A 26365-nucleotide genomic window follows, 5' to 3' on the forward strand; every position below is an offset into this window, starting at 1 on the left:
CGCTGTTAATAGAATTATAACTGAAAAAATATAAGAGAAAAAAAAAATAAAATAAAAAATGCAGAAAAAACCGTTCAGATGCCGGCAATAAAATAGATGCATTAAAAAAATAAAATGTGAACGAAATTCGAATTTTAAAATCTTAGGTGAATTATTAAAGAAGCTTATTCCATTTTTTTTTAATTTACGCGGGAAATCAAACTTTTTTTTTTTTTTTCTTCGGGTTCACAAATCAAACTTCACGATGACAGTTCGTGTGTGGTTCAAATTTGGAATTATCCGTAGTGATGTGAAACAGCTGGTGTTATTGTTTGTGTTGTTATCGATATTGGACAATTTTCCTTTGATATGTAAAGGTGAAGACTATGACAGAGGTAAGAGTATAGATAATATTTTTCTATTTTATTTGATAAAAACCATACATAATATATAAACATATAATAGAATTAAATTATAGATATATGTACATTTGAAATATTTAATAAAAATTAACAAGAGGGGTTTAAATAAGAGCATTAGGAGAAACAATAACTGTTAGATTGTTTGTCGTTCTATCAACGTGTTTGCTTCGGTTTAACACAAAAACTACTGCACCAAATTGGATGCAGTTTTCACAACTGTATTTATGAGGATCTAACTTAATATCTGATAAAATTTTATATTAGATTAAAATTTCTATGCGATCGCATACAGATTGATCAATCTGTAAGTATATATCTCTTCAAATAAAAAAATAATTTTCCAAATCTGTTTCCAAATTTGTTCTGACGAAGTTATGGGGTAACAAACATAAAAAAAGTACAACCGAATCGAGAACCTTCTTCTTTTAAAATTCAATTCTTTGATACAATTATAGGTTGCTCTATGGCAACACAAATTTATTTTTTCTCACATTTTGCTTTACTTGTGAGTTTGTTGTAAACATGTTTATTTAACAAATGAACATAATCTCAAAGATGTGCAAACAAAGAGTTCAATTTTGTTTAATTTCTTAAATTCTTATCAAAAAATATATAACTAGTAACATATAAAAATATTTGCTCTTATTGTTTGCGGTTTGCAAAAATGTCGATCACTGCCGAGTTTCGACCACAATTGTGTTACACGTGTTTATCGACAAATCACGATAGCACTAGTTGATTGTGATAATTAAAGATTGTGTCCCACAAAAAAAAAAACTGATTTTACACACATACATACATACATACATCTGTCACGCCTGTCTCCCATTAGGGTAGGCAGAAACAATGGAACGCCAAATGCTTCGACTTCAATTGTGACAAAACCAGTTATTTTGATCTAAAAACTAAACCACTGAACCGATTTTGATAAAATTTCTATGAGGCCAATCTGTAAGTCGGCCGTATGGTCTGGGCATAGAATAAGCCTCCCCTCTCTATCCCGTGGATATCGTAGGAGGCGACTAAGAAGGATGGGCAGCAGCGTCCGTCTTAAAACATCTCTAAAGTCTGGCTACGGTTGTCAATCCGCCTGCCAAGCGTGGCAACTACTGGCAAAATCCCCCAAGGGGGAGGCTTATGTTCAGCAGTGGACAGTTAAAGGCTGATATGATGATGATGATGATGAATCTGTAAGTATATCCTTTCAGATATCCTTTCATGTCCTACAGCCTCAATGGTCGCGTACTGCGCGGTTTCAGAGATGTTTCCTCCCACGAACACTCAGGTTGTGGAATGAGCTCCCTGCCGAGGTTTTCCCAAGAGACTACAGCATGGCGTTCTTCAAAAGGGGGGTAAAGAGGTTTCTTTAGGGTCGGCAATACGCGCGCATAATACCTCTGGTATTGCAGGTGTTCATAGGCTACGGTAACCGCTTACCATCAAGTGGGCCGTATGCTTGTTTGCCACCTCAGTGGTATAAAAAAAAAGATAAAGAAATTTCCAAATCGATTTACAACTGACGGAGTTATGAAGTAAAAAACATAAAACAAAATATAACCCAGTTGAGAATGTCTTTTTGAAATTGAAAAAAAAAATTAGAGGTAATATTCTATTGTTATATGCCTTATTATCTTTACTAGTCATACACTCCGGCTTCGCACGGTGTTTTCTGAACTAATATTATTCAGGGAAAAGTTTTGATTTTTGTATATTTATTTGTAATGGAAAAACTCAAATACCGTTTAATAGATTTTAAAAAATCTTTCACCTATAAAAAGCTACATTGTCAGCGAGTTTAGCAGTGGGAGACTGTACAAAAGTCGTTTGCTTGGGCACCTCTGTCCCATTCGTGTTTCTACCGTGAAGCATTTGTGTTTTGGTTTTGTCTACATTAAATTACCCTATTTTTATGCAATTTAGAATGGCAAACAAGCTGACGGTCCACCTGATGGAAAGTGGTAACCGTCGCCTATAGACATGAGCAGTACCATGGACATAACAGAGTATACTGTTTCGCCCATGATACTCCCAATGCGTTGCCATTCCTGAGGACTCAGGTGTTATTCCTCTGTACCCTGTAAATTCACTGCCATATCGCACCCTCCAAACCGAAACACAGCCATGCAAACACAACTGCTTTACGGTAACTTCTTCTACTTTCTGTTATTCCTGTGTATAGTCGACTGGCACATAACGCCATATGGTGTTATGTCCGCCATTTACACTTTCTAGGTTTATTAGAGTTTAATATATATATATATATATATTAAACTCTAATAAATTTCAGCTTAACACACAGAATACTTTATCTAATTATCAGCATTCCTAACTTACGAAACAATATAAAACAATAAAATTTAAAAGCAAAACATTATGGTCTTATAAAAAAAAAAAAAGAAAAAAACAAAAAACCGAAACGCCTGAACCCGTTTCTCAAATAAAAAAATATAATTACGTATCATTTATTACGTCACAGCCGGCTAATATAAGGCACTCGTGACCCAATTCCTTTATGATTGAGAACCTCAGTCATAAGGTATGGTTAGAAAAAAAAGTAAAATACATTCTATTTTAGAATTATTGCGGTAATTTCAAAATTATTACCATTATTACTGTAATTAGCCATGTAAAATATTATACAAGGTGTAATCCGTTTGATAATATTAGGTTAATGTTCTCCTACCGTGAGAACTACGCCCAGCATTGAGACCTTTTTGAGTTATTATGATTTTATATCAGCCGTTAGCTGTCCGCTGCTAAATTTACCACCAGGTGAGCCGCATGCTCGTTTGCCCCCTGTGTTGTAAAAAAAATATATAGATAGATAGATAGATAATTTATTTATATTACTTACGGCACACAAATTACAATAAAAAAAAATATAATAAAATCCAACAAAAAAAATATAGGCCTTCCAAATAAAAGAGGGTTTTGCCAGTAGTTGTAACATTTGGCAGGCAAGTTGGTAACCGCAGATAGGCTTTGGCGATGTTTTAAGAGAGCGTTGCTGTTCGTCCTTCGACCATTAAGTTCCCTCAGTTACGACACCCACGGGAAAGGAAGGGGTGGCCCTTTCTTCGCTTAGACTACATGGTACGGAGTTATTATGATATTTATATTGATCTATTATTTATTAAAATTATTGACTTCGCTGACGTGAATCAGTTATATACTGTTATATAACTGATTCAGTCAATAATTATATAGTGTTATACGCTAAGTTAGTAAATAGGTAACCTATCCATGTATCAAATTTTAATCGAAGCCGTTTAGTGGTTTTTGCATAAAAGAGTAACAAATATCTATCAATACAGTGGTAGGATAATAATAACATTATTTACTTTTTGGGTCTGTAGGTTACGGTAATTGTTCGAGACAAGGCATACCGTATAGTTACTGATGTTATGAAATATGCATAAAATATTTGTACAGAAATAATAATACATTATTTACAATAAACAGACATAATTTTTTTTTATTATTATTACTATTAAGGGCTTTTACCTTCTTTAGGTATATCAGTCCTATCGTACCCTGAACTGATTTCTCAAACAAAACTCTATCTACTTTCCCTAGACGCGGAAAGAGAAGAATTAATGGGCATCAATAATTTACAGATATTTAAATCAAATGTCTTTATTTCTTTACTAATGTTATAAATGTGATAGGGAGTTTGTTTGTCACCTTATAGTGCCTCAACAGTTTAACCAATCACTATGAAATTTGGTACAAACGTACTATATGGAATAGAGAAGGTTATAGACTAATTTTGTATCCCCGTAATCTAATTTTGGTATACGGGTGGGTAACTTACTACCTAACTTAGCACATAGGATACTTTATATATTGATTCAGGAGTAAAGTCGCGGGATACCGCTACTAAGAAATAATAGATTGGTGTTATTAAGAAACACTTATATGATTTATGGTACATTAAAAAAATTGAGAAATAGAAATTCCCAATTTTTTCCAAAGCCTAACTGCCAATCTAATTACCAAGCGTGGCAACTACTGGCAACCCCCCCCCCTCCAGGGGGAGGCTTATGTTCAGCATTAGACAGTTAAAGACAGTTAAATATGATGTGGTATGTTAACTTATACCTCTATTGTTAATAAACATTCATTAATTAAAAAAATTAAATTAAGTAAATAAAAATTTAAATTATTTCGGTTACTTTGCTGACCGTACTTCTTGAAAGTGCTTTCACCCGACATTATGGATTGAAGTATAACTCCAGGCTATTTATTTTCCAAATATCTTCCTAGAATCTTGTTGAAGACTGTCGTATTGTAGTATTGTAATTTGAACTTTATGCGTCATACCATAAAGTTGTTTTTAACTTTAAATATGATATGACAATAGTACTACGAGAATTTACAGGGTATAGAGGAATAACACCTGAGTAACACCCAACGCATAATGGATGTTATGAGCAAAACAATATACTCTGTTATGTCCATGGTACTGCTCGTGTCTATAGGCGACAGTTACCACTTTCTATCAGGTGGGCCGTCAGCTTGTTTGCCATTCTAAGTTCTGTAAAAAATAAAAAAAAAACAAGTTATTTTGATCTAACAATTAAACTACTGAATCGATTTTGATAAAATTTCTATGAGACCAATCTGTAAGTATATCCTTTCAGATTAAAAAATATTTTTCAAAACCGGTTTAAATTTGACGGAGTTATGAGGTAACAAACATAAAAAAATTCAACCGAATTGAGAACCTTCTTTTTTTGAAGTCGGTTGAAAATAGAGTTTTATCATTCAGGTTTGCTTTTAATAATCCGCTTGTTGTCTTAATACTGGTCTGATTTCTATGCTGTATCACAGCGGTATGACTTTAATGTGTAATTATGGTATAATGAGAGCATCGCCCTCTAGTGTCAATAGTTTTTAGAATATCTTTGTATTGCATATGGGTTATGGCAGTCTATGGAGGAGGTCTATGTTAAGCAGTAGACAAATAATAGCTAAGATGATGTTGATGATGAGGATATATAGCTTACTGGACAATGACTTTAAAAGCCCTCCGAAGCACTGAACGAGTGACAATTATTTTTAAATGATCCAAATTTGAAATAAAAAAATCAATAATTTAGGCTTGAAATCCCAGAACCAAACTCAAGTTTTGTCTGATTGTAGTATATTACAACACTAACTTATACTTGTAACTCTGTCTGCGTGACGTGATTCATGAATCCGGATAAAACCACGTGACCGGAATATGTTCACTGACCGGCATAAAAAGTTCTATGTTCATAATGATTGATTAAGCCATTAAAAAGCTAAGAGATAACAAACAAACATACAAACAAATTCACTTTCACATTTATAATATTAGTAACGGTATTACAAAATAAAAACTTTTTATAAATATATTGTTCGAATTGTACGTACATATAAAAGACATCAACGATCTACGTCACCGTCCGCTAATATGATGTACATTCGGCTAAGATTGTAAACAGTAATATTAGATTTACGCTTTCCACTAATATTATATAGGCATATACCGCAGAATTGTTCGAGTAAATTATTAATAAAATATATTGCGATTGCCAGTAGTTGCTACGCTTGGCAGGCGGGTTTGGCAACCACAGTTGTGTTTTGATAATATTTTAAGAGGAACGCTGCTGCCCATCACTCGACCATTAAGTTCCTTTATACGCCTTTTACAAAACCTACGAGAAAGATAGAGGTTGCCCATTATATGCTGGAACCAGTCGGTATAGAAAAATAATAAAAAGTATCATTTTCCCAGGCGGTATCTGTCCACTGTTGTACCCCATACACTGCCATAAGGAACGATCAAAAGTTACCTGCATCCACTGACTCCCTGTAATATATTTGAGGTCGTTCCATCTAGTGGGGGGTCGTCCTATAAAAGTATATTACATCTTAATCCGTGATATGGATCGTCTGTATAAGAAATTTTATTCAAATCTGTCGAACTATTTAAGTGTAATTGAGTAATAAACATTCAAACAACTTCACATACTTTCACAGTTAGTGCTACGTATCCTGTAGCGTTTCTCGGTATTATTATGAATTAGGCATGTATAATATCGGTAACGCAACGGTATCTATATATCGGGTTCCTCTGGACATTCAACTAATACGAAAAATATCAAATTGATATTTCTCGTATTAGTCGGATATCTCGATTTATTTCAATCAGGTCTTTATTTCGATATTATATATTGAGTAATCTATATTTAATATATCCTATACTAAACAAATATATAGATATTATAGCTACAATATACCAGAGGGAGACTTTGTACAAAAGTCGATTGCTTGAGTACCTCTATCCCATTCGTGTTTCAATCGTAAATCAGGTGTTTTTTCATGGCTGTGTTTAGGTTTAAAAGGTGGGATATGTGGCGTGAATTTACAGGGTACAGAGTAATAACACCTGAGTCCTCAGGAATGGCAACGCAGGGGGTATCATGGGTGTACACTCTGTTATGTCCATGGTACTGCTCATGTGTAATGAAACTTTCCATCAGGTGGGCCGTCACTTGTTTGCCATTTAAGTATAAAAAAAAACAGATATTGCTGTATATATCAACACCTAAAAAGTAGTGTGTTAGTCTAGAACGTGACAGCTGCAAGATAACTCAGAATGCAACTAGCTATTTTAATAAATCCTGAGTATTTATTTGTTAGCTCTTAGCGGTCAATTACTCTTTTAAATCTCTGTTAACAATATGTGTATTTATTTAAATGTACTATGTCTAAAATTACATGGTCGTTAAAAGCCCATGCATGATCGATTAACACTATGCACATTTGTCATTCAAGCAATCGTTTAGTGTGTAATAGGCTTTGTTCAATAAGTGTTTCTTAGTAACAGTTTATACATACCCGTTTAAGAGTAATTAAGTACTGCTCATGTCTATAGGCGACGGTTACCACTTTCCATCAGGTGGGCCGTCAGCTTGTTTGCCATTCTAAGTTACATGAAAAAAAAAGCAAGTATTGTACAAAAATCGTTTGCTTGGGTACCTCTGTCCCGTTCGTGTTTCAACCGTAAAGCAGTTGTTTACATGGCTATGTTTCGGTTTGAAGGGTGGGATATGGCGTGAATTTACTGGGTACAGAGGAATAACACCTGAGTCCTCAGGAATGGCAACGCATGGAGGGTATCGTGAGCGAAACAGTACTCGTATACTCTGTTATGTCCATAGTACTGCTCATGTCTATAGGCGACGGTTACCACTTTCCATTAGGTGGGCCGTCAGCTTGTTTGCCATTCTAAGTAGTATAAAAAAAAATATTTAACATATTATGTGTATGTTTATATTAGTCTAATTATATGTTTATAATATATATATATATATATATATATATATATTATTAAATATTACTTTTATATTTCTTCAATTCAACAATGCACTGCCTACTTATTTCTCGGTTTGCTCAATGGTTGACTAACAGAGAATCATCATCATCGTCATATCGGCCTCTAACTGTCCACTGCTGAATATAAGCCTCCTATTTGGGGGAGTTTTGCCAGCAGTTGCCATGCTTGGTAGGCGGTTTGGCAACCGCAGTTAGGCTTTGGAGATATTTTAAGAATGTACTGCTGGCCAATCCTTAGACCTCCCTTAGTCGCCTCTTACGACACCCACGGGAAAGAAAGAGGCGATAAATTCTATGTCAGGACCACACGGCGGTCCCAGCATAGAATAAACCACCCGTAGTAGAGAATACCGTCCGTTTAAATAAATATATATTTAATACATATTTTCACGTCATAATATTAGTAGGAACTATTAAAAATTAATTGAATAGTGAAATTAATCCAAATGCTACTTGTTGAATATTATCACGTCCCGGGTACAACCCTGGCATACGAAATGTTGTGACCGCGTTTTTGTACTGCCACGAATTACAGCTCAGGCGAAATTAGTAGGGTTGTCAAATTTATATTTGAAATTTTTTTCACTTTTAATTACTACATATTAGGTACATTCGTCATGTGGTCCCGGCATAGAATGGGCCATCTCTTCGTTATCTGTAGGTATCGTAAGAGTAGAGTAAGAGAACTAAATAATCGAGGGATGGACAGCAGCGTCCCTTTTAAAACATCACCAAAGCCTAACTAACCAAACACTCACATAAAACCTCATCTATCATAGATATGGTGTCAGCGATTAAGAGCAGTCGAACTGTGACAAAGTCGGAATAATTTGTCACTTTTCAAAAACAATTGAAAACAACTTTCAAGTATCTCTAATTCATATTTATACTAGCAATATCAGTAGACCTATCAGGTCGACCTACACGCGGTTCCCTCTGGAAACTATCGTGACTAATTTATCGTTGAATTCTTCGCGATGAGCCAACTGGCCTGCTTTCATCCTCACCTATCATCTGTCACTGGTACTCCGTCAGCGTAGCCAATAACGCAAGCGGAGTTTGTTTTCACCCTTTTAAAAAATCATATTTATGAATTGCTCTTTTTTTTCGCAACTTAGAATGACAAACAATCTGACTGCACCTGATGGAAAGTGGTAACCGTCGCCTGTAGACATGAGCAGTATCATGGATATAACAGAGTATATTGTTTCGCCCATGATACCTCCCATGCGTTGCCATTCACGGGGACTCAGGTGTTATTCCTCTGTACCCAGTAAATTCACGCTATGCTAGCGAAGTAAAATTTTGGTCATTCAATAACATTCTTCGATAAGATATGTCAATAGCCATCTTTGAAAATATGAATATTGATGAAAAATAAAAAAAAAACCCAATCCAATTTTATAATAATTAATTAAGCCATTAACGTGCCAAGTGGTAACAAATTCACTTTCTCACATGTATAATATTCGTAAGGATTTATTGAAGTTACACGAAGTTGCCAACCCTAATTTGCAGTCTTACTACGTCCAACCGAACCGGGTCAGTCCCGGACAAGTGTTTTGGCAACCGGTCCCCGTTACCGTAGCAATGCGGCCGTTAAAGCGTTGATTGAGATCAAATTTAGCGAAATATTTAATTATATATTCTTTATTGCAATCAAAACATATAATAATAATAATAACATAAGCAAAGGTGAACTTATCTCTAAAAGAGATCTCTCCCAGTCAACCTGACACAGTGGTATAGGAAGTAGTAGTGGACAGCAGTACATTTTATATACATACATATATATATATATATATATATATATATATATATATATATATATATATATATATATATATATATATATATATATATATATATATAATAGCTATATATCTAGATATATCTATCTATCCTATTTAAGAGCTGCGCTCTTGTTGGTGGAGCTCTTGCCACTCACTACAATTTTCAGCGAGTCTCTTCACCTCTTGATACGACACGACACCAACTCCTTCCTTGATCTGCCTGATGTAACTATGTCTCGGTCTCCCTCTCTCCCTTCTTCCTTCTATCTTACCTTCTATTATAATGTATGTTCATAAATTCGTCGTGTCGTATCAAGTGTCCCAACATTTTTCCCTCTTGTCCTCAATAGTTCTAATAATTTGTCTTTTTTCCTTAACCCTAAGTAGGACCTCCTCATTGCTAATTCGATCCCTCCAGCTAATTTTCTCCATCCTTCTCCAGCACCACATTTCAAAGGCTCTAAGTTTATCCATTTCCTTCTGAGTTAATGTCCACGTGTCACATCCATACAGAGCTATACTCTAGATATAGGTTTTGATAAGCCGCTTTCTAATATAATAATAGATATATATATATAATGCTAAAAATAATATACAGTATATATTACATAATAAAATGTTAAATCTAGTGAAACAAGATGTTTAAAGCCCTGGATTACACCAAGCCTTAGGTATGACAGAGATAAACATAAACTACATGCAAAGACAAGTATAAATATTTATTTATTTATAGCAAGGCAACAGATTATGAATTAATACATTAATAAAATCAATATTACATAAAACAGTATTAAAAATGTACCCCAATAACTGCTCTGCATAACATTCGATATTATATATATTAAAAGAATGACGGCTATATATATATATATATATATATATATATATATATATATATATATATATTCATAATTTATGTAACATTTTTTTTGATGTCAATAAATGTTTTCTTTTTTCTTTCTTTCATATATATATATATATATATATATATATATATATATATATATATATAATGGAGTGACGACCTCAAATACATTGCAGGGAATCAGTAGATGAAGGTGTCTCAGGACCGTTTATTATGACAGCATATGGGAGAGGCCTATGTTAAGCAATGGACAGGTGATGGCTGAAATCGCATTGCATCATGCAAAAACAAGTGGGAAACAAAATGTTTCATACCATTCTAGCGCTCTCAATACACTAATCTACATATTTCTACACAAGTCGTAAAACACCGTCCGTTTATCTGAATTCCGTTGTTATCTCTCTGAGTCAGGTTAACGTAACTGACGTGGGTGACAATATATGATAATAAATATGAATAGCAACATTACTAATTTGCTAGACTTTTATTTATATTTATTTAAACTTTAATGCACAGTAAAATTTTATATACATTTGGCGAACTTAACACCGGACGGTGTTCTCTACCAGTCAACCATTGGGCGAACAGGGAAATAAGTAGGCGGTGCATTGTTTATTAGAGGGAATAAATAAAGCAATACTTGATTTTTTTTTTACACAACTTAGAATGGCAAACAAGCTGACGGCCCACGTGATGGAAAGTGGTAACCGTCGCCTATAGACATGAGCAGTACCATGGACATAACAGAGTATACTGTTTCGCCCATAATACCCCCCATGCGTTGCCTGAGGACTCAGGTGTTATTCCTCTGTACCCTGTAAATTCACGCTATATCCCGCTCTTCAAACCGAAACACAACCATGCAAACACAACTGTTTCACGGTAGAAACACGAATGGGACAGAGGTACCCAAGCAATCGACTTTTGTACAAAGTCTCGCCTCTGGCATTGATATGTTCATATAATATAAACATATAATTAGACTAATATAAACATATTTTAATATACTAATATAAAAATATTTTATATTATTTTACATTATTTAATTTTATTAAAATGATGAAATTGTAACCAGATGTCTGTACATGGGAGGTATTTGAGAAAAATTGACATGAGCGCTCTTTATGGGAGTAATTTGAGTAAATTTTATAATAATACATACATAAATACATATCTGTCACGCCTGTCTCCCATTAGGATAGGCAGAAACAATGGAACGCCAAATGTTTCGATTCAAACAAACCTATTTCGCTTCTTCCACATTCTTCTTATAATAATAATCTTTGGAATTTCTATCTTTCTGTATCTTTGTTTTGATATCTCGCAAAAACTATTGCGCCAAATTGGATTCAGTTTTAATTGTTGTATTCTTGAAGATAGAACTTTACATTCGTTGTATTTTTTATATTTATTTATTTCTAATTGCATTCCATAATATAATTAGTAGATAAAATTTCAAGTTCAATTATGGATACATTATCTAGAAGTAGTTTATTTAATTTATTTTCCTACTTTTAAAGTCTACGCGTACAAAATTAGTATAACTATTTGATTTATTATTAATATAAGTAGTATTTATGTGTTATATGTGTATTTCTTATGTATTATTAGGAGTACAAATAAGTTTCCGCCGTTTTATTGTGGATGGCGCGGCACGGAGTTTCGGTTAGCTTTCGCAGATGATAACCGGCTTAAAAAATAGTTTCGACATTCAAGACCAACATAACCTATTAATATTATTGATTTGATATTGGTAAAATATAATTTTTATAACTTGAAAATGTCAAAATTTGAGCCAAATAAGCGTCATTTGCGGGAAATATTAATTTACTTCTTTAATTTAAAGAAATCTGCTGCTAAGGCGCATCAATTGCTCGTAGAAGCATATGGTGAGGGTGCTTTGAGTGAGAGAACGTGTCGAGAGTGGTTTCAAAAGTTTAAAAACGGTGATTTCGACGTAGAAGACAAAGATCGCAGTGGAAGGCCAAAAATTTACGAGGATGCAGAATTGGAGGAATTATTGGAGGAGGATTCATCTCAAACACAAAAAGAACTTGCTCTAACATTAGAAGTCACTCAGCAAGCAGTCTCACATCGTTTAAAATCATTAGGAATGATTCATAAACAAGGAAATTGGGTTCCGTACGAATTAAAGCCGAGAGATATTGAACGCCGATTATGCTTAAGTGAAATGCTGCTAGCTAGACATAAAAAAAAGGGTTTTTTACATCGTATCGTAACTGGTGATGAGAAGTGGATACATTATGACAATCCAAAAAGAAAAAAATCATGGGGATTACCTGGCCACGCGTCAACATCAACAGCAAAACCGAATATTCACGGAAAAAACTTATGCTGTGTATTTGGTGGGATCAGCTAGGTGTAGTGTATTATGAGTTGCTTAATCCGAGCGAAACAATTACTGGAGCCCTCTATCGAACACAATTGATGAGATTGAGCCGAGCTCTGAAAGAAAAACGCCCTCAATACTATTCTAGACACGAAAAAATTATTCTTCTGCATGACAATGCTCGTCCACATGTTGCGGCTCCCGTAAAAAAGTATACTTGATTGGGAAGTGTTACCCCACCCGCCGTATTCACCAGACATTGCACCGTCCGATTATCACCTGTTTCGGTCCATGGCACATGCTCTGACGACGCAGCGGTTTACATCTTATGAGGATACCAAAAATTGGGTTGATTCGTGGATAGCCTCAAAAGACAAGGAGTTCTTCAGACGTGGAATTCGAATGCTGCCTGAGAGATGGGAAAAAGTGGTTGCAAGTGATGGGCAATATTTTATATAAATCTATATTACCGTTCTTCTATAATAAATATTTAATTTGTGTTAAAAAACGGCGGAAACTTATTTGTACTCCTAATATTATGTATAATTATTTCAGTATGTTGCTGTCATTATGTCATATATTTTTCACCACATCTACCCTTCATACGCTTTCTGTTTTTACCTAATGGTTAGCTGGTAGAGAATACCATATGGCATTAAGCTCGCCATTTGTACAAAGTTTTATTATGCAATAAAGAATAAAAAAAAATAGCAGGTAAAAGCTAGTTATAAATAAACCTTCAGGAACACAGCAATGAGAATCTCATCAAATTTGGTGCAATAATTTTTACGCTTATTATTTTTTCCCTTCCTCCTTCTCCCTTCTCCCTTCCTCGTATTATTTTTTTCTTAAATACCTCCCATGTACTGACGTCATGTACTTAAAATTTTATTACATTATTAAGATAAGATAAAATGTTTTTTTTTTCAAAAGAAAAACTTAATACACGTATTGTATGAGTGTCGAAGGTCATCACGAATTCCATGCAGAGTAATTACCTGCTGTACACCTGGACGCACAATGGTAGGCGGCGGTTGCTGCCGCGCTCACACTAACGCGGTTTCACTTTCGTTGACCTATGTAACTTACTTTCTACCGCGGCGTAGTCTGACTACGTACGGATTGAGTATGTTAAAAAAGTCCTAAGACTTTAAATATTAAAAAAAAAACACTCATATTAAAGCAAAGCAATGTTGTCTGCTTGTTTGTATGTTATCTTTTTGACAATTTTTATGAATTTTGGGATAGATTAGAACTTGAAGAAGGACATACACTTTTCGTATTCGTCTGTAAGAGACTGCCCTAGCGATAAGACCGTTTTTTGTACCTTTATGTATATATTTTGATTTGTACTTTATTTCACTGTATTTAATTTGAATTGTTTATACGTCATTCTTTATTTTTATGTTTCTGGTGCAATAAAGAGCTAAATAAATAAATAATACTATTTTTTGTTAATTTATTTATTTATTAAATATATATCTATAATATAAAAACGAATCGCTGAATGTGTCGCTAAGCGCAAATCTCGAGAACAGCTGAACCGATTTCGCTAATTCTTTTTTTTAGAATATTCCTTGAAATACGAGAATGGTTCTTCCAGAGAGAAAAATTTAAAAATATGCCTAAAAGAGTCTAAAAACAACACTTTTCTATACTCCCATACAAACGATTAGTAATAATACTTACAAGGCAATTTGAGCTTTAATACCATACCATAAAGTTCCAAGTGTTAGTGGAGAGGTTTCTGAAAGGCAAAACAACCGAGTGACGTTACACAGCGTGTTTTATAATTTTAATTTTTCGACATATTGTAATTGTTGACTTATTAACTTTTTTTTTCTTTTTTTATCAGAATAAGTATTTAAAAAAAACTAAGAAATTAAAGAATCGACTGTTAGGCGGCACGAAGTTCGCGGGGTCAGCTAGTTAGATATAGTAACCATTCAAACATACTTGTTTACCATACAACGCGGTTTCATAGATGTTTTCTCCCACAAACACTCAGGTTATGGAATGAGCCGAGATTTTCCTAAGAGACTACATCATGGGGTTCTTTAAAGGAAGGGTAAAGAGGTTTCTTCGGGGTCGGCAACGCGCGCGTAATACCTCTGGTATTGCCGGCGTTCATAGGCTACGGTAACCGCTTATCATCAGGTGGGCCGTATGCTTATTTGCCACCTCAGTGATATAGAACTTATTATTGTGAATTGAATAGAAAATATTTTCTCACACCCATAACTTAGAACCTGGATGGTCGCGTATAGAGCGGTTTCAGAAATGCTTCCAATTACGAACGCTCAAGTCATGGAATGAGCTCCCTGTCGAGTGTTTTCCTGAAGATCACGGCATATGGGTTCTTAAAAAATAGTATAAAGAGGTTTCAGCTAGGGTCAGCTACCATCAGGTGGGCCACATGCTTGTTTGCCTATTCAGTGGTATAAACAAAATGTAACCGAAAGCAAGCAACCCGGGTGTATTGTATTATGTTTTTATTTTATTTATTTATTTATTTGTTACATCCACTGGGTGAGCCTTACAGTCTTCCAATACGCTCATCCAGGATTTTATTTTATCTTTATTTGGTCTCCCAGCAATTGTTACACTAATAAGATCTAATATTAAGATTACTACCTATTTATAAATAGTTTACAATCATTTTAAAGGAAACACAGCATGCTAATTAACAGATAAACAATAATATAATTATTTTGAGATATTTAAAATAGGTATAGTTTTCAAATTCAATAAATGATTGCTTCACATAGACTTTTGCTATTCAATTAACTGCAATGCTTTCCTATAAAAATGCCTTCCTGTCCGATGTTCCGATTTCTTACAGTCAACCTTTGAGTAGCTGAAAGAAAACTATAGAATAGAAGTCATAGATAGATAGATACTCTTTATTGTTTCCTCCATAAGATTACAATAGTAAACTTATTATAGATATAAACAATTACAAGAAATAATCACAGTGAGAAAACAATGGGCGGCCTTATCGCTAAGAGCGATCTCTTCCAGGCAACCTTTGAATAGTGATTATAGAAGTCTTAGTGATTGGTTAAGGACGGATTCGACCAAACTTTAGTTTATACATGAATAAATATACCGCCGATAGTCTATTCCATGATCTTAATCTCGAATAAATTAAAAGTAATTTTTCCATGCAATCTAACGTATAACTATACTTGGAATAACTATTCGTGACTAATAAAGTGAACGGTGACCGAAAATGATACCCGACAAATTAACGTTGTCCTACAGGGAGATGACATAAAAGCTTATTTATTTATTTTATGCTTTATTAACCACATTACAAAAAAAATGTCTGGTACAAAAGGCGGACTTAATACTATATAGCATTCTCTCGCAGTCAACCTTTGGCTAAACAGAAATTTTATTATGCGGTGAAAAAAATTACAACACATACAATAGAGATTATAAAAATATACATACATATAAGCTTATGTTATATCAACTTACTTTTGTTGTATTGTAGCGAATGAAAAGAAAATGCATGCATTTTGTTAATGACAACTGACAACCACGTGGTATATTTACATTTGTTGCATTTTGTTAGTTATTGTTGTGTCATATCTGCTTTTTCTACTTATTTTGCAAGAAAATGGCTAAAGATAAACGGAAACATAGTCCAAATTGAGTACCAGAGGGAGACTTTGTACAAAAGTCGATTGCTTGGGTACCTCTGTCCCATTCGTGTTTCTGCCGTGAAGCAGTTGTGTTTGCATGGCTGTGTTTCGGTTTGAAGAATGGGATATGGCGTGAATTTACTGGGTACAGAGGAATAACACCTGAGTCTTCAGGAATGGCAACGCATGGGGGGTATCATGGGCGAAACAATATACCCTATTATGTCCATGGTACTGCTCATGTTTATAGGCGACGGTTACCACTTTCCATCAGGTGGACTGTCAGCTTGTTTGCCACTCTAAGTTGTATAAAAAAAAATTGGCTACAATCGGAGAGAGTTACTGTTAAGTTTAGTGGAGGCCCACTATAATATTTTATATATAACATTTTATTTATTTAATACGAAAGTGAAACCAAACCGAGATTACCAGTACTTAATTGTACTACGTATAGAAATCACCACACGCATTTGACAGCTTATGAATCTTAGATCATGTGGTCCTGGGACGCCATTTTATTTTACTATTCTTGGAATATCTCTGTTATACCGCGCAAGATAGTGGTATAGTAGCTATTCCCGAATAAGATCGTTAATCTTAGAATTGTAAATGGTAAAACGTAAAATTAATTTATACTCGAACAACTAGCACTTTAATCTAAGAATAAATTTTATTCTCGTTTGATCGAATCCGCCCTAAGCCGTTAAGGCGCTATAAGGTAACAAACAAACAAACTTTCACATTTATAATATTAGTAAGGATATTTCAATGCTATCACACCGTCTTACGCAAATGCTGCGTCAAGATTTTCTCTTTCAAAACTTTCGCTGTTGAGTGAGTTACTGCGACCCGTGACGGTCTAGTTAATTTAACTATTTAACTTGATTCGCGGAAATCTGTTTGCGTATAAAACATGTCACTCTCGTTACGAATCGTTTGATCTTTTTTTTTCTTAGCCGACTTAAAAAAGAGGGGTTCTCGGTACGGTGTTTTACGGTCTTGTTATCTGAGTATATTTAATGGTATTTTTTATGGTATTTTTTTAAACCAAATACTTCAAACGATATTACATTCGGTGGTACATTTTTATTGTTTGCTACCTCATATGCCATGTGGTCCTGGCATAGAATGAGCCACCCCTTCTTACCCCTGGGTGTCGTAAACGATGATTTTGTGTTAATGATTTTTGTATGTTTATCCCTTATTTCAGACACAATGTACATTGTTTTTTGAATAAATGACTAATGGGGGAGGGGGGGGGGGCAAGGAAGAACAGAAACATTCCTTTTAAAACATCTCTAATAACATTACTGCGGTTGCCAATTTGCCTGCCAAGCATGGCAACTACTAGCAAAACTCCCCTTATGGGGTAGGCTTATATCCAGCAGTGGACGCTACTGGACATAACTACTTCACAACTCCGTCAGTTGTGAAACGATTTGGAAAATTCTTTTTTTTTTTTTTATTTAAAACGATATACTTTCAGATTGGCGACGATCATATGTACAAAAGCATTAATAACACATGTCGTTGTTATATCAGCCATTAACTGTCCACTGCTGGACATAGGCCTCCCCCATAAGGGGGGGTTTTACCAATAGTTGCCACGCTGGGCAGGCGTAGTTAGGCTTTGGTAATGTTTTAAAAGGGACACTCCTGCCCATTCCTCGACCATTAGGTTCCTAAATCGCCTCTTACGACACTCACAGGAAAGGAAGTGGTGGCCTATTCTATGCCGGGACCACATTGTCGATTAATAACATATATTGCAAATTAAATAAAAGCTTTTAAAAATAACTGCGTGTAAAAGTTTACAAGCAAACAAAACTGCCGCGATAGCCGGTTATCAAAGAAAAAACTAAAGTGTGCACTTACCAAACTTTTGAAACCAGTTTAAAATTATCTGCAGATCAGGTTAAAGTTAACTTCTTACCAACTTTCTACGGTAAACATGTGAAAACGTGGCCATTAAGTAAACTGCGGTTTTGAGAAGTGAATAAAATGACAGTCAAATATTATGTCCGTTATGTAAAATAGTTAAACTGGACGCTTTTAGAGTAGTTCTAATGAATCTATATATTAATACGCGAAGCAAAAACTTTGTATTCCTTTTTGCGAAAATTGCGCGGACGGAGGAGTATGAAATTTCGCACACTTATAGTTTATATAGAGAAGGAGTACAGAATGCTAATATTTTTTTTTAAAAATACATGAAATCAATAAAAACAATTATACGAGGTTTGTCCGGAAAGTACGTATAAAAGTTTTTAAAAATTTTATTTTACAATTATTCAGGTAAATCAATTTTATCCCCTTCAAAGTACTCCCCCTGTGACATAATGCACTTGTGCCAACGCCGTTTCCACTGTGAGAAGGCTCCTTGAAAGTCCTCTGGTTGTAGGTTTCTCAGCTGCCCCGTCGTAGCTTTTTTTATCTCATTTATGTCCCCCAAATGCCGCCCCCGAAGTACCAATTTGGTTTTGGGAACAAGAAGAAGTCACACGGGGCCAAATCCGGCGAATAGGGGGTGTTCGGTCACCGTAATGGAATTTTTACTCAAAAACTCACGGACAACAAGAGAGGTGTGGGCAGGGGCATTGTCGTGGTGAAGAATCCAACGCCCCTCTCGCGCCAATTCTGGACGAACTCGTGCCACACGAGCTTTGAGGCGTCTGAGCACATCGACGTAGAATTTTCCATCAACTGTCTGGCCTGGAGGGACGAATTCTTGATGGACAATCCCCCGAACATCGAACTCTTTCTCGGCCCTCTCTGAATCTTTTTAGCCACTTGTGGACGGTTGGTTCCTTCACAGCATCATCCCCATAAACTGTTCTGAGATCGGCAAAAATTTCACGGCCATTCTTGCCGAGTTTCGAGAGAAACTTGATTACGACGCGCTGCTCTTCAACGGAAGCGGGCTCCATGCCGACGGGGTTTCGTTAAGAGGTAACTTCACAGATGGCGTGACAAGCCAGTTCGCACCGCACGGCGGTCAGACCAGAACTGAAGCATTGTTAGGGACATAAGGAAGGGGTCCTGCGCTTACCTGGCCTCCCCACTCCTCTTTCTCGCATTCCAGAACACTTTTATACGAACTTTCCGGACAGACCTCGTACACACTACCATGTATTCGACACACACACGCATATATACTCTTTTGTTTATAGTTAAAGTCTGTGGTCGAATTGAGAATATATTAATATTGTTTGTCTGTTAATATTATTTGTCTATAGTCTTACTGAATGTCAAACGTAACCATAATAAATTCATTTATTACAATATATGTATATTACAGTCGAATTTTTACCACTGGACGGCCACTAGCAAATATAAATAATTAAAATAAAGCCTGTTTTAATAAAATTAAATAAAATACCTTTATATTAAATGTGTTAAACTTTCACAATATACCACTGCATTTACCATAGTCGATTTGTCAAATCGTTTGCTTGGACACCTCGTTCCCATTCGTGTTTCTACCATGAAGCAGTTGTGATGCCCCCCATGCGTTGCCATTCCTGAGGATTCAGGTGTTATTCCTCTGTACCCTATAAATTCACTGTCATATCCAATCCTTCAAACCGAAACACAGCCATGCAAACACAACTGCTTCACGGTTGAAACACGAATGGGACATAGGTACCCAAGCAATCGACTGCATGACCGGAATATGTTTACAGACTGGGATAAAAAACAGCCTATATCTTTCCCCGTCTCATATAGTATGTAATATACTAAATTTCATAGTGATTGATTAAACCATTAAGTTACAATGAGGCAATAACCAAACTGACTTTCACATTTTTAATATTGAGTAAAGATTCGAACGGGCAATGCCGCGGGATATAGCTAGTAAATAATATTCTAATAATGAGAGTTCCACGCCTAATATCCACTTAATAATTTATCAATATTTTTTAACACAACTGTTGTGAGATGACCTTTTGAAATGTAGGTCACTGAATACGTTCAAGATCTTAAGGTTACTTGAAACGTATCACTTTAGATTTATAGAGATTAAACGACAGACAAAACACCTGTCTAGTGTAACAAGTACATTGGGCTTCACAAGAAGAAAAAACATCCTCTTAAATATTGAGTGTCAAAACACACCAAAGAACGGCGATATGTATCATAGATACCTTACATTGATAAGCGTATTATTACAATGTATAAAATCAAATGTGTACACACACCTACACACAAACTCGCACACACACACACACACACAAACGCGTGCGCGCGCGCACTTGTACACATACAGGCAAACGCACACATAAATACTTAAATATCGCATGTCTACAAGACACGAGAGTAAACACCAACGATTACAACAAGAATTGTCGTAATCAGCGGGTCTACCATGAAATGAAATTCCGAAATTTCGGACTCAATTTCGTGTTTTTGTTTATACCAAAATCGGACCAATAAATGGAGTTGAACATTTCGTTCGTCATACATCCTATCAAAAAAGTCCAAGGGAACAATATTTTAACATTTTTAATATTTCCAAACGGCATGTATTATGTAATTTTAACATCAAATATGTATTTCGTTTGGCTCCGAAATTTCGGAAAACATTTCATGGTAGGCCCTCAGTTTCCAATTAGCGCAAAAGTAATTTAATATTACCACAAAAACAAATACACAACCGCTTTCTTTTAGAAGTCACTAATTTATTTAATTGACTATCAATCTTATTGTCTGGGGGAAGGGATTGTTAGTAATGGGGTCTAACTGCCCTATTGGGTCAATGTCCACGCGTATCCCCCTAGAAACTATCGTGGTTAATTCTCGTGAAATTCAGCACGATGGGCTAATTGACCTTTCATCTTCACCTATCACTGGGGCCTCCATAGCGTATACCGATAGCGCGGACGGGATTACCATTCCATCGTCATCCATTAAAACAAATCTTATTGTCTAGCATCTGGAACTAGATGGCGCTGTTCAGAGCTATTCAATTAAATTAAAAATTAAATTTGTAGAAAGACATCAAAAAATCACTTGTAGTCGTTTGTGAAAGCCACACACACAGTGGTATGAAAGAAAATGCGCGCAAGGGCGCGTCGCCTACTCATTTTCACTATTCACACGTAATAAATACATACAAAAGGTCATTGTTTGTTGGTGATGAACTGTTGGTGAGAATGATGTTGTTCACAGGTGGCACAAAGAAACTTATTATGATACACCTCACTCATTTAATTATGTGCTTAATGACATTTCCCGTATAAATTTAACGTGTGCAATTTTTTTAGGGTTCCGTACCTCTAAAAAGAGAAAATGGAAGACCTTTGTTATACGTCTATGAAACGAGACCTTGTTTCTCAGGAACGTGTGAAGATATCGTTCTGCAATTGATATCAAATTTAATATTATATCAACCGTTAACTGTCCACTGTTGGACATAGGCCTTCCCCACAAGGGGAGTTTTGCCAGTAGTTGCCACGCTTGACAGGCGTGTTGGCTACCGCAGTTAGTCTTTAGTTGTGTTTTAATAGTTATAGTAGTCTTATAGTAGTTAATAGTTAGTCTTTAGTTGTCTTTTTTCTCTCTGGCAACACTGCCGATAACAGTCTTTGTCAGTTGGCTCTTATTTATTTATTGTTTTTAATTTATTACTTGCGAAATAACGATACTAGTGTATATAATCAGTGAGTTTTGGTCATAAGTAACGTCGATTGTTGTTGGTGTGTAAATCTGTGATTTCTTTGTGACAAAAATCTACGTTACAAAATTTGTGGGACCGCCAACTGTCAAAGTATTGGTAATTTACAATAGAAGTCTTGGATTTCTATTGACTCCTTTAATAATTAAATACAGTTATTACACTTCACTATTACTATATCCATTTACAAATAAACAATAATATTAAAGTCAAATATTCGATAGTGAAGATCGGTTGTTGTTGTTGAGAGGAAAAAAAAAAAAAAAAACTACCCACTAACATAAAATATTATTGCAATAATTACAGCTCATAAAATTTATTTATTATCATATTGATAATATATTCCAAATAGCTGTGCGAAACTAAACTTATGTATTTTATTAAATAACAATACAATATTAGTAATCCATAGCCATTGCTAGATATCATATGACAAATTAAGACATATTTACTGTAGTGGTAATATATAAGATTAATTATTTTTTTTTTTTTTGTAACAGTATTGGTATTTAAAGTTTTTACTAACAATATTTATTTATTTATTATTAAATTATTTATTGTATTATTTTATTGAAGGGAAATAGCGCACTTTCAACACTGTATTTCTTCTATTGAATAATATTCATTGTTGTCTTGTTTCGTAGATATTTAACATAATAATTAAAAATGATGTCCCGCAGAGCATGTGATCTTGATGCTAAGCTCAAGGTGACACTCTTAGAGTTAAAAAAATCCAATGAATTAAATAAAGCCTTATTACAGGAACGAGATGAAAGTGAGATTGAAATTAAGTTGATGTCTGATAAATATGTGGCTCTGAAGAATGACCTAGTGAAGATCAGTACAGACTTTGAAGTTCTACATATCGAAAAAGAAAAACTTCAAGAAATTGTAAATAAATATGATCTGTGCAGAGACACATATGAGTCAGCATTGCAGAAAATCACTCATCTAGAGCGGCACCTTGAGGAAGTTCAATCACAAAATAAATCTTTGTTGGATCACAGGCGGTTGAGTAGTTATAACGAGACCATGGATCTGTATACAGAAATGTTAAATACTACTAGTGATCAAACATCTGCTCTGCCCCTTGTGACCATAGATTTGACAAATACACCAAGCTCCTATAGTCCTAATAAAGTACCTATTAATAGTAGTAAGAAGTTAAAAAAATATGTAAAATTAAATAAATTTATTCGAAAATCAGAAAATTTAGTGAAAAGTCATAAAAAGTGTTTAAAATCAATTATTACTAGGAAGCAAAAAATTGACTTATCAATAGAATTAAATAATTGTAAAGAAAAAATATATAACAAAGATTTAGAAATAGATGAATTATCACAAAAAATTAAACTATTAGAGAACTCGTTGTCCAATTTATCTTTGAAATACGAATCAGCTGAGAATGAAATACATGAATATTCTGATCAGTTGGATAATTTAATAAAATTGGGTAACTACAACATGGAGCGGTTTGTTTCTCTTACGGATAGATGTCACTGTAATTCACCAGAGTCTGATAACTATATCCAACCGTCCCACCATAATCAGTTGAACATTGATATCTCATCCGTCACGGAACCAGACGTTTCATGTTTACCCACACGAAACAGTACAAAAGTAAATAAATGCAGCACTGTACATGAAACCATCAGGAGAACAATTGTTTATTCAGATGAATTTGGCAAGGATTTAGGTAGTTTATTATCGAACTGCCTCTCGCAACAAGTAATAAATAATTGTTTTCCGGGATCAGGTATATATAAGATTATAAAAAATATAGTAAATGAAAAATATGATATTCACACGACCCTAGTAATAGCGTTAGGGAATTGTTTGCATATGCGTAAATCTGATATAGTTAATTTAATAAAATCATTATATAATATAGTGGAGCTTGGTATAGGTAAAATATTATTATGCGCATTTCCCTACTCTCAATCCCTGACTAATGAACAGAATAAGTTCATTTATAGTATAAATAATTTAATTTATTCGATGACATATCATTGTAATGATATATTTTATTTTGAAAGTAACAAATTTGTTACAAATTATTATATGACGGGAGGTAATTTTTATCTTCTTAAAAAACAAAAAAAGACTATTGCTAGTTTACTAGCGTATAACATTTATGATCCCATTATAAGTAGTATAACGGGTTTAATTAGTAATATTAGTAATTATACTAATAATGTGACATGTGTTAATTTAAACTAACATCTACGACATTGGTTAAGCCACAGGATATGGTCATTATTCATCAAAATATTCGTGGCTTCTCCAGCAAAGAATTAGAATTAAGTCTTTTCTTAGAATCTAACAATGTACAGGTGTTATGTCTGACAGAACATTGGCTTAAACAATATGAAATAATTTGTCCTTTTGAACATTATAATATAGCTAGTTTTTTTGCTAGAAACAATGCCATTCATGGCGGGTCAATTATTATTTTAAAAAATGATGTAGAATATAAAAACCGTCAAGACATTGTAAATATTTCTATTGAGCAAACAATTGAACTATCTTGCGTAGAATTAGTTACTTGTATAATAATTTGCGTTTATCGTACGCCATCGGCTTGTTTTGATTCTTTTGAACTGGCTATGGAGGAAGCATTGAGACGAGTCGCACGGAGGAATAAAACATTATTTGTATGTGGCGATTTTAATGTTGATTTATTATCGGAATGCTCAATAAGCTTAAGATTGATTAACTTATTTAAATCATTTAATTTGCACAATCTTTTTTTAGAACCCACTAGGGTCGCAGGAAATTCTGCCACTTGTATAGATAATGTTTTTTGTAATTGTGAAGTAAAGGTGAAAATGAATTTCGACTGTCTTGGATCTGATCATTACGGACAAAAAGTTATAATTGAAACTAAGGGATCCAAAGGGACTCAAACAATTACATGCAGACAAATAACACAAAAGAATTTGGCACGTTTTAAAAATAAAATTGAACATAAAATATCTAGTGTCATAGTACCTCAATATGACCCGGACATTGTATGTGAACATATTTTTAATTTAATTGAACATGAAGCTAGCAGTGAATTTAAAACAAAAACATTTTCAACTAGTGTAAAATCAAAGTTTTGTGACTGGGCCACGTTTGGTATTTATAAGTCTAGGGCTAATCTTTACGAACTTTACGAAAAACGAAGCTATATATCCGATCCCTTATTTCATGAACATGTAAAATCTTATTCGAAAATATTTAAAAAGGTTTGTCATACAGCTAAGTCTCTCTATTTAGGTAAAATAATAACTAAATCTAAAGATAAAATAAAAGCCACTTGGAAAGTAATAAATAGCGAAACTGGAAAAGTTAATTTTCAAAATAGCAAAATAGCTTTAAATATTAATAACAAATTGGTAAATTCCGACACAGAGGTCGCGCATACATTCGAATCTTATTTTACTAATATTCCATTAATTACGACACAGGCTCTAAAATCTTCCCCGTCTGCTGCTGAAACTTTACTAACAGACAATGTTAGCAAGTCATCAGCTGTATTTAACTTTAGACATACATCATCAGTAGAAATAATGAAAATATTCAAACAACTTAATAATAAAAAAACAGAGGATCTATGGGGTATATCTGTTAAAATACTGGATAGTATAATGGAAATTATTGCGCCCTCTCTTGCTTTTATTTTCAATAAATGTATAGATGAAGGTAAATTTCCTAACATAATGAAAATTAGTAAAATCATACCGCTTTTTAAATCTGGAGATAGGAGTGACCCAATAAATTATAGACCTATATCCATACTCCCAGCACTCAGTAAAATTTTTGAAAAAATAATCCTTATGCAACTTGTCAGTTATTTCAATTTAAATAATTTAATCCACAATAGTCAATTCGGTTTTTCCAAAGGTCGTTCAACTACAGACGCAGGTGCAGAGTTGCTTAGACACGTATTTGCTGCATGGGAAACTAAAATGGATGTGATAGGTGTTTTTTGTGACCTTTCTAAGGCTTTTGATTGCGTTGATCATAATACATTGCTAAAAAAACTTGCTTTTTATGGCGTCAAAGACAATGCTTTAAATTTAATAAAATCTTATCTATCTGATAGAACACAGAAAGTGAAGATTAGCAACGCTACGTCTGACGGGTCACTTGTGCAAATGGGTGTACCTCAAGGATCTATTCTCGGTCCATTTTTATTCCTAGTTTACATTAATGATCTCCCATATGCCATGCAGGATAGATGCGGCATAGTATTGTTTGCAGACGATACTTCATTGAT

General features: G+C 34.3%; 1 protein-coding gene across 1 annotated transcript in view; it reads left to right on the forward strand.

Annotated features, from left to right (window-relative positions):
• Positions 1–213: 213 nt before the first annotated feature.
• LOC113515357 (serine protease filzig) overlaps positions 214–26365 on the forward strand; it is a 49492-nt gene continuing 23340 nt past the window's right edge. Inside the window, exon 1 of the mRNA XM_026899530.3 lies at positions 214–374. Coding sequence (XP_026755331.2) covers positions 245–374 — 130 coding nt within the window. The 5' untranslated portion in view covers positions 214–244. The remainder of the gene's footprint in view (positions 375–26365) is intronic.

This window comes from Galleria mellonella, unplaced genomic scaffold (genome assembly GCF_026898425.1).
Source record: "Galleria mellonella isolate WM207_F2 unplaced genomic scaffold, CSIRO_AGI_GalMel_v1 utg424, whole genome shotgun sequence".
Classification (NCBI taxonomy): Eukaryota; Metazoa; Arthropoda; class Insecta; order Lepidoptera; family Pyralidae; genus Galleria; species Galleria mellonella.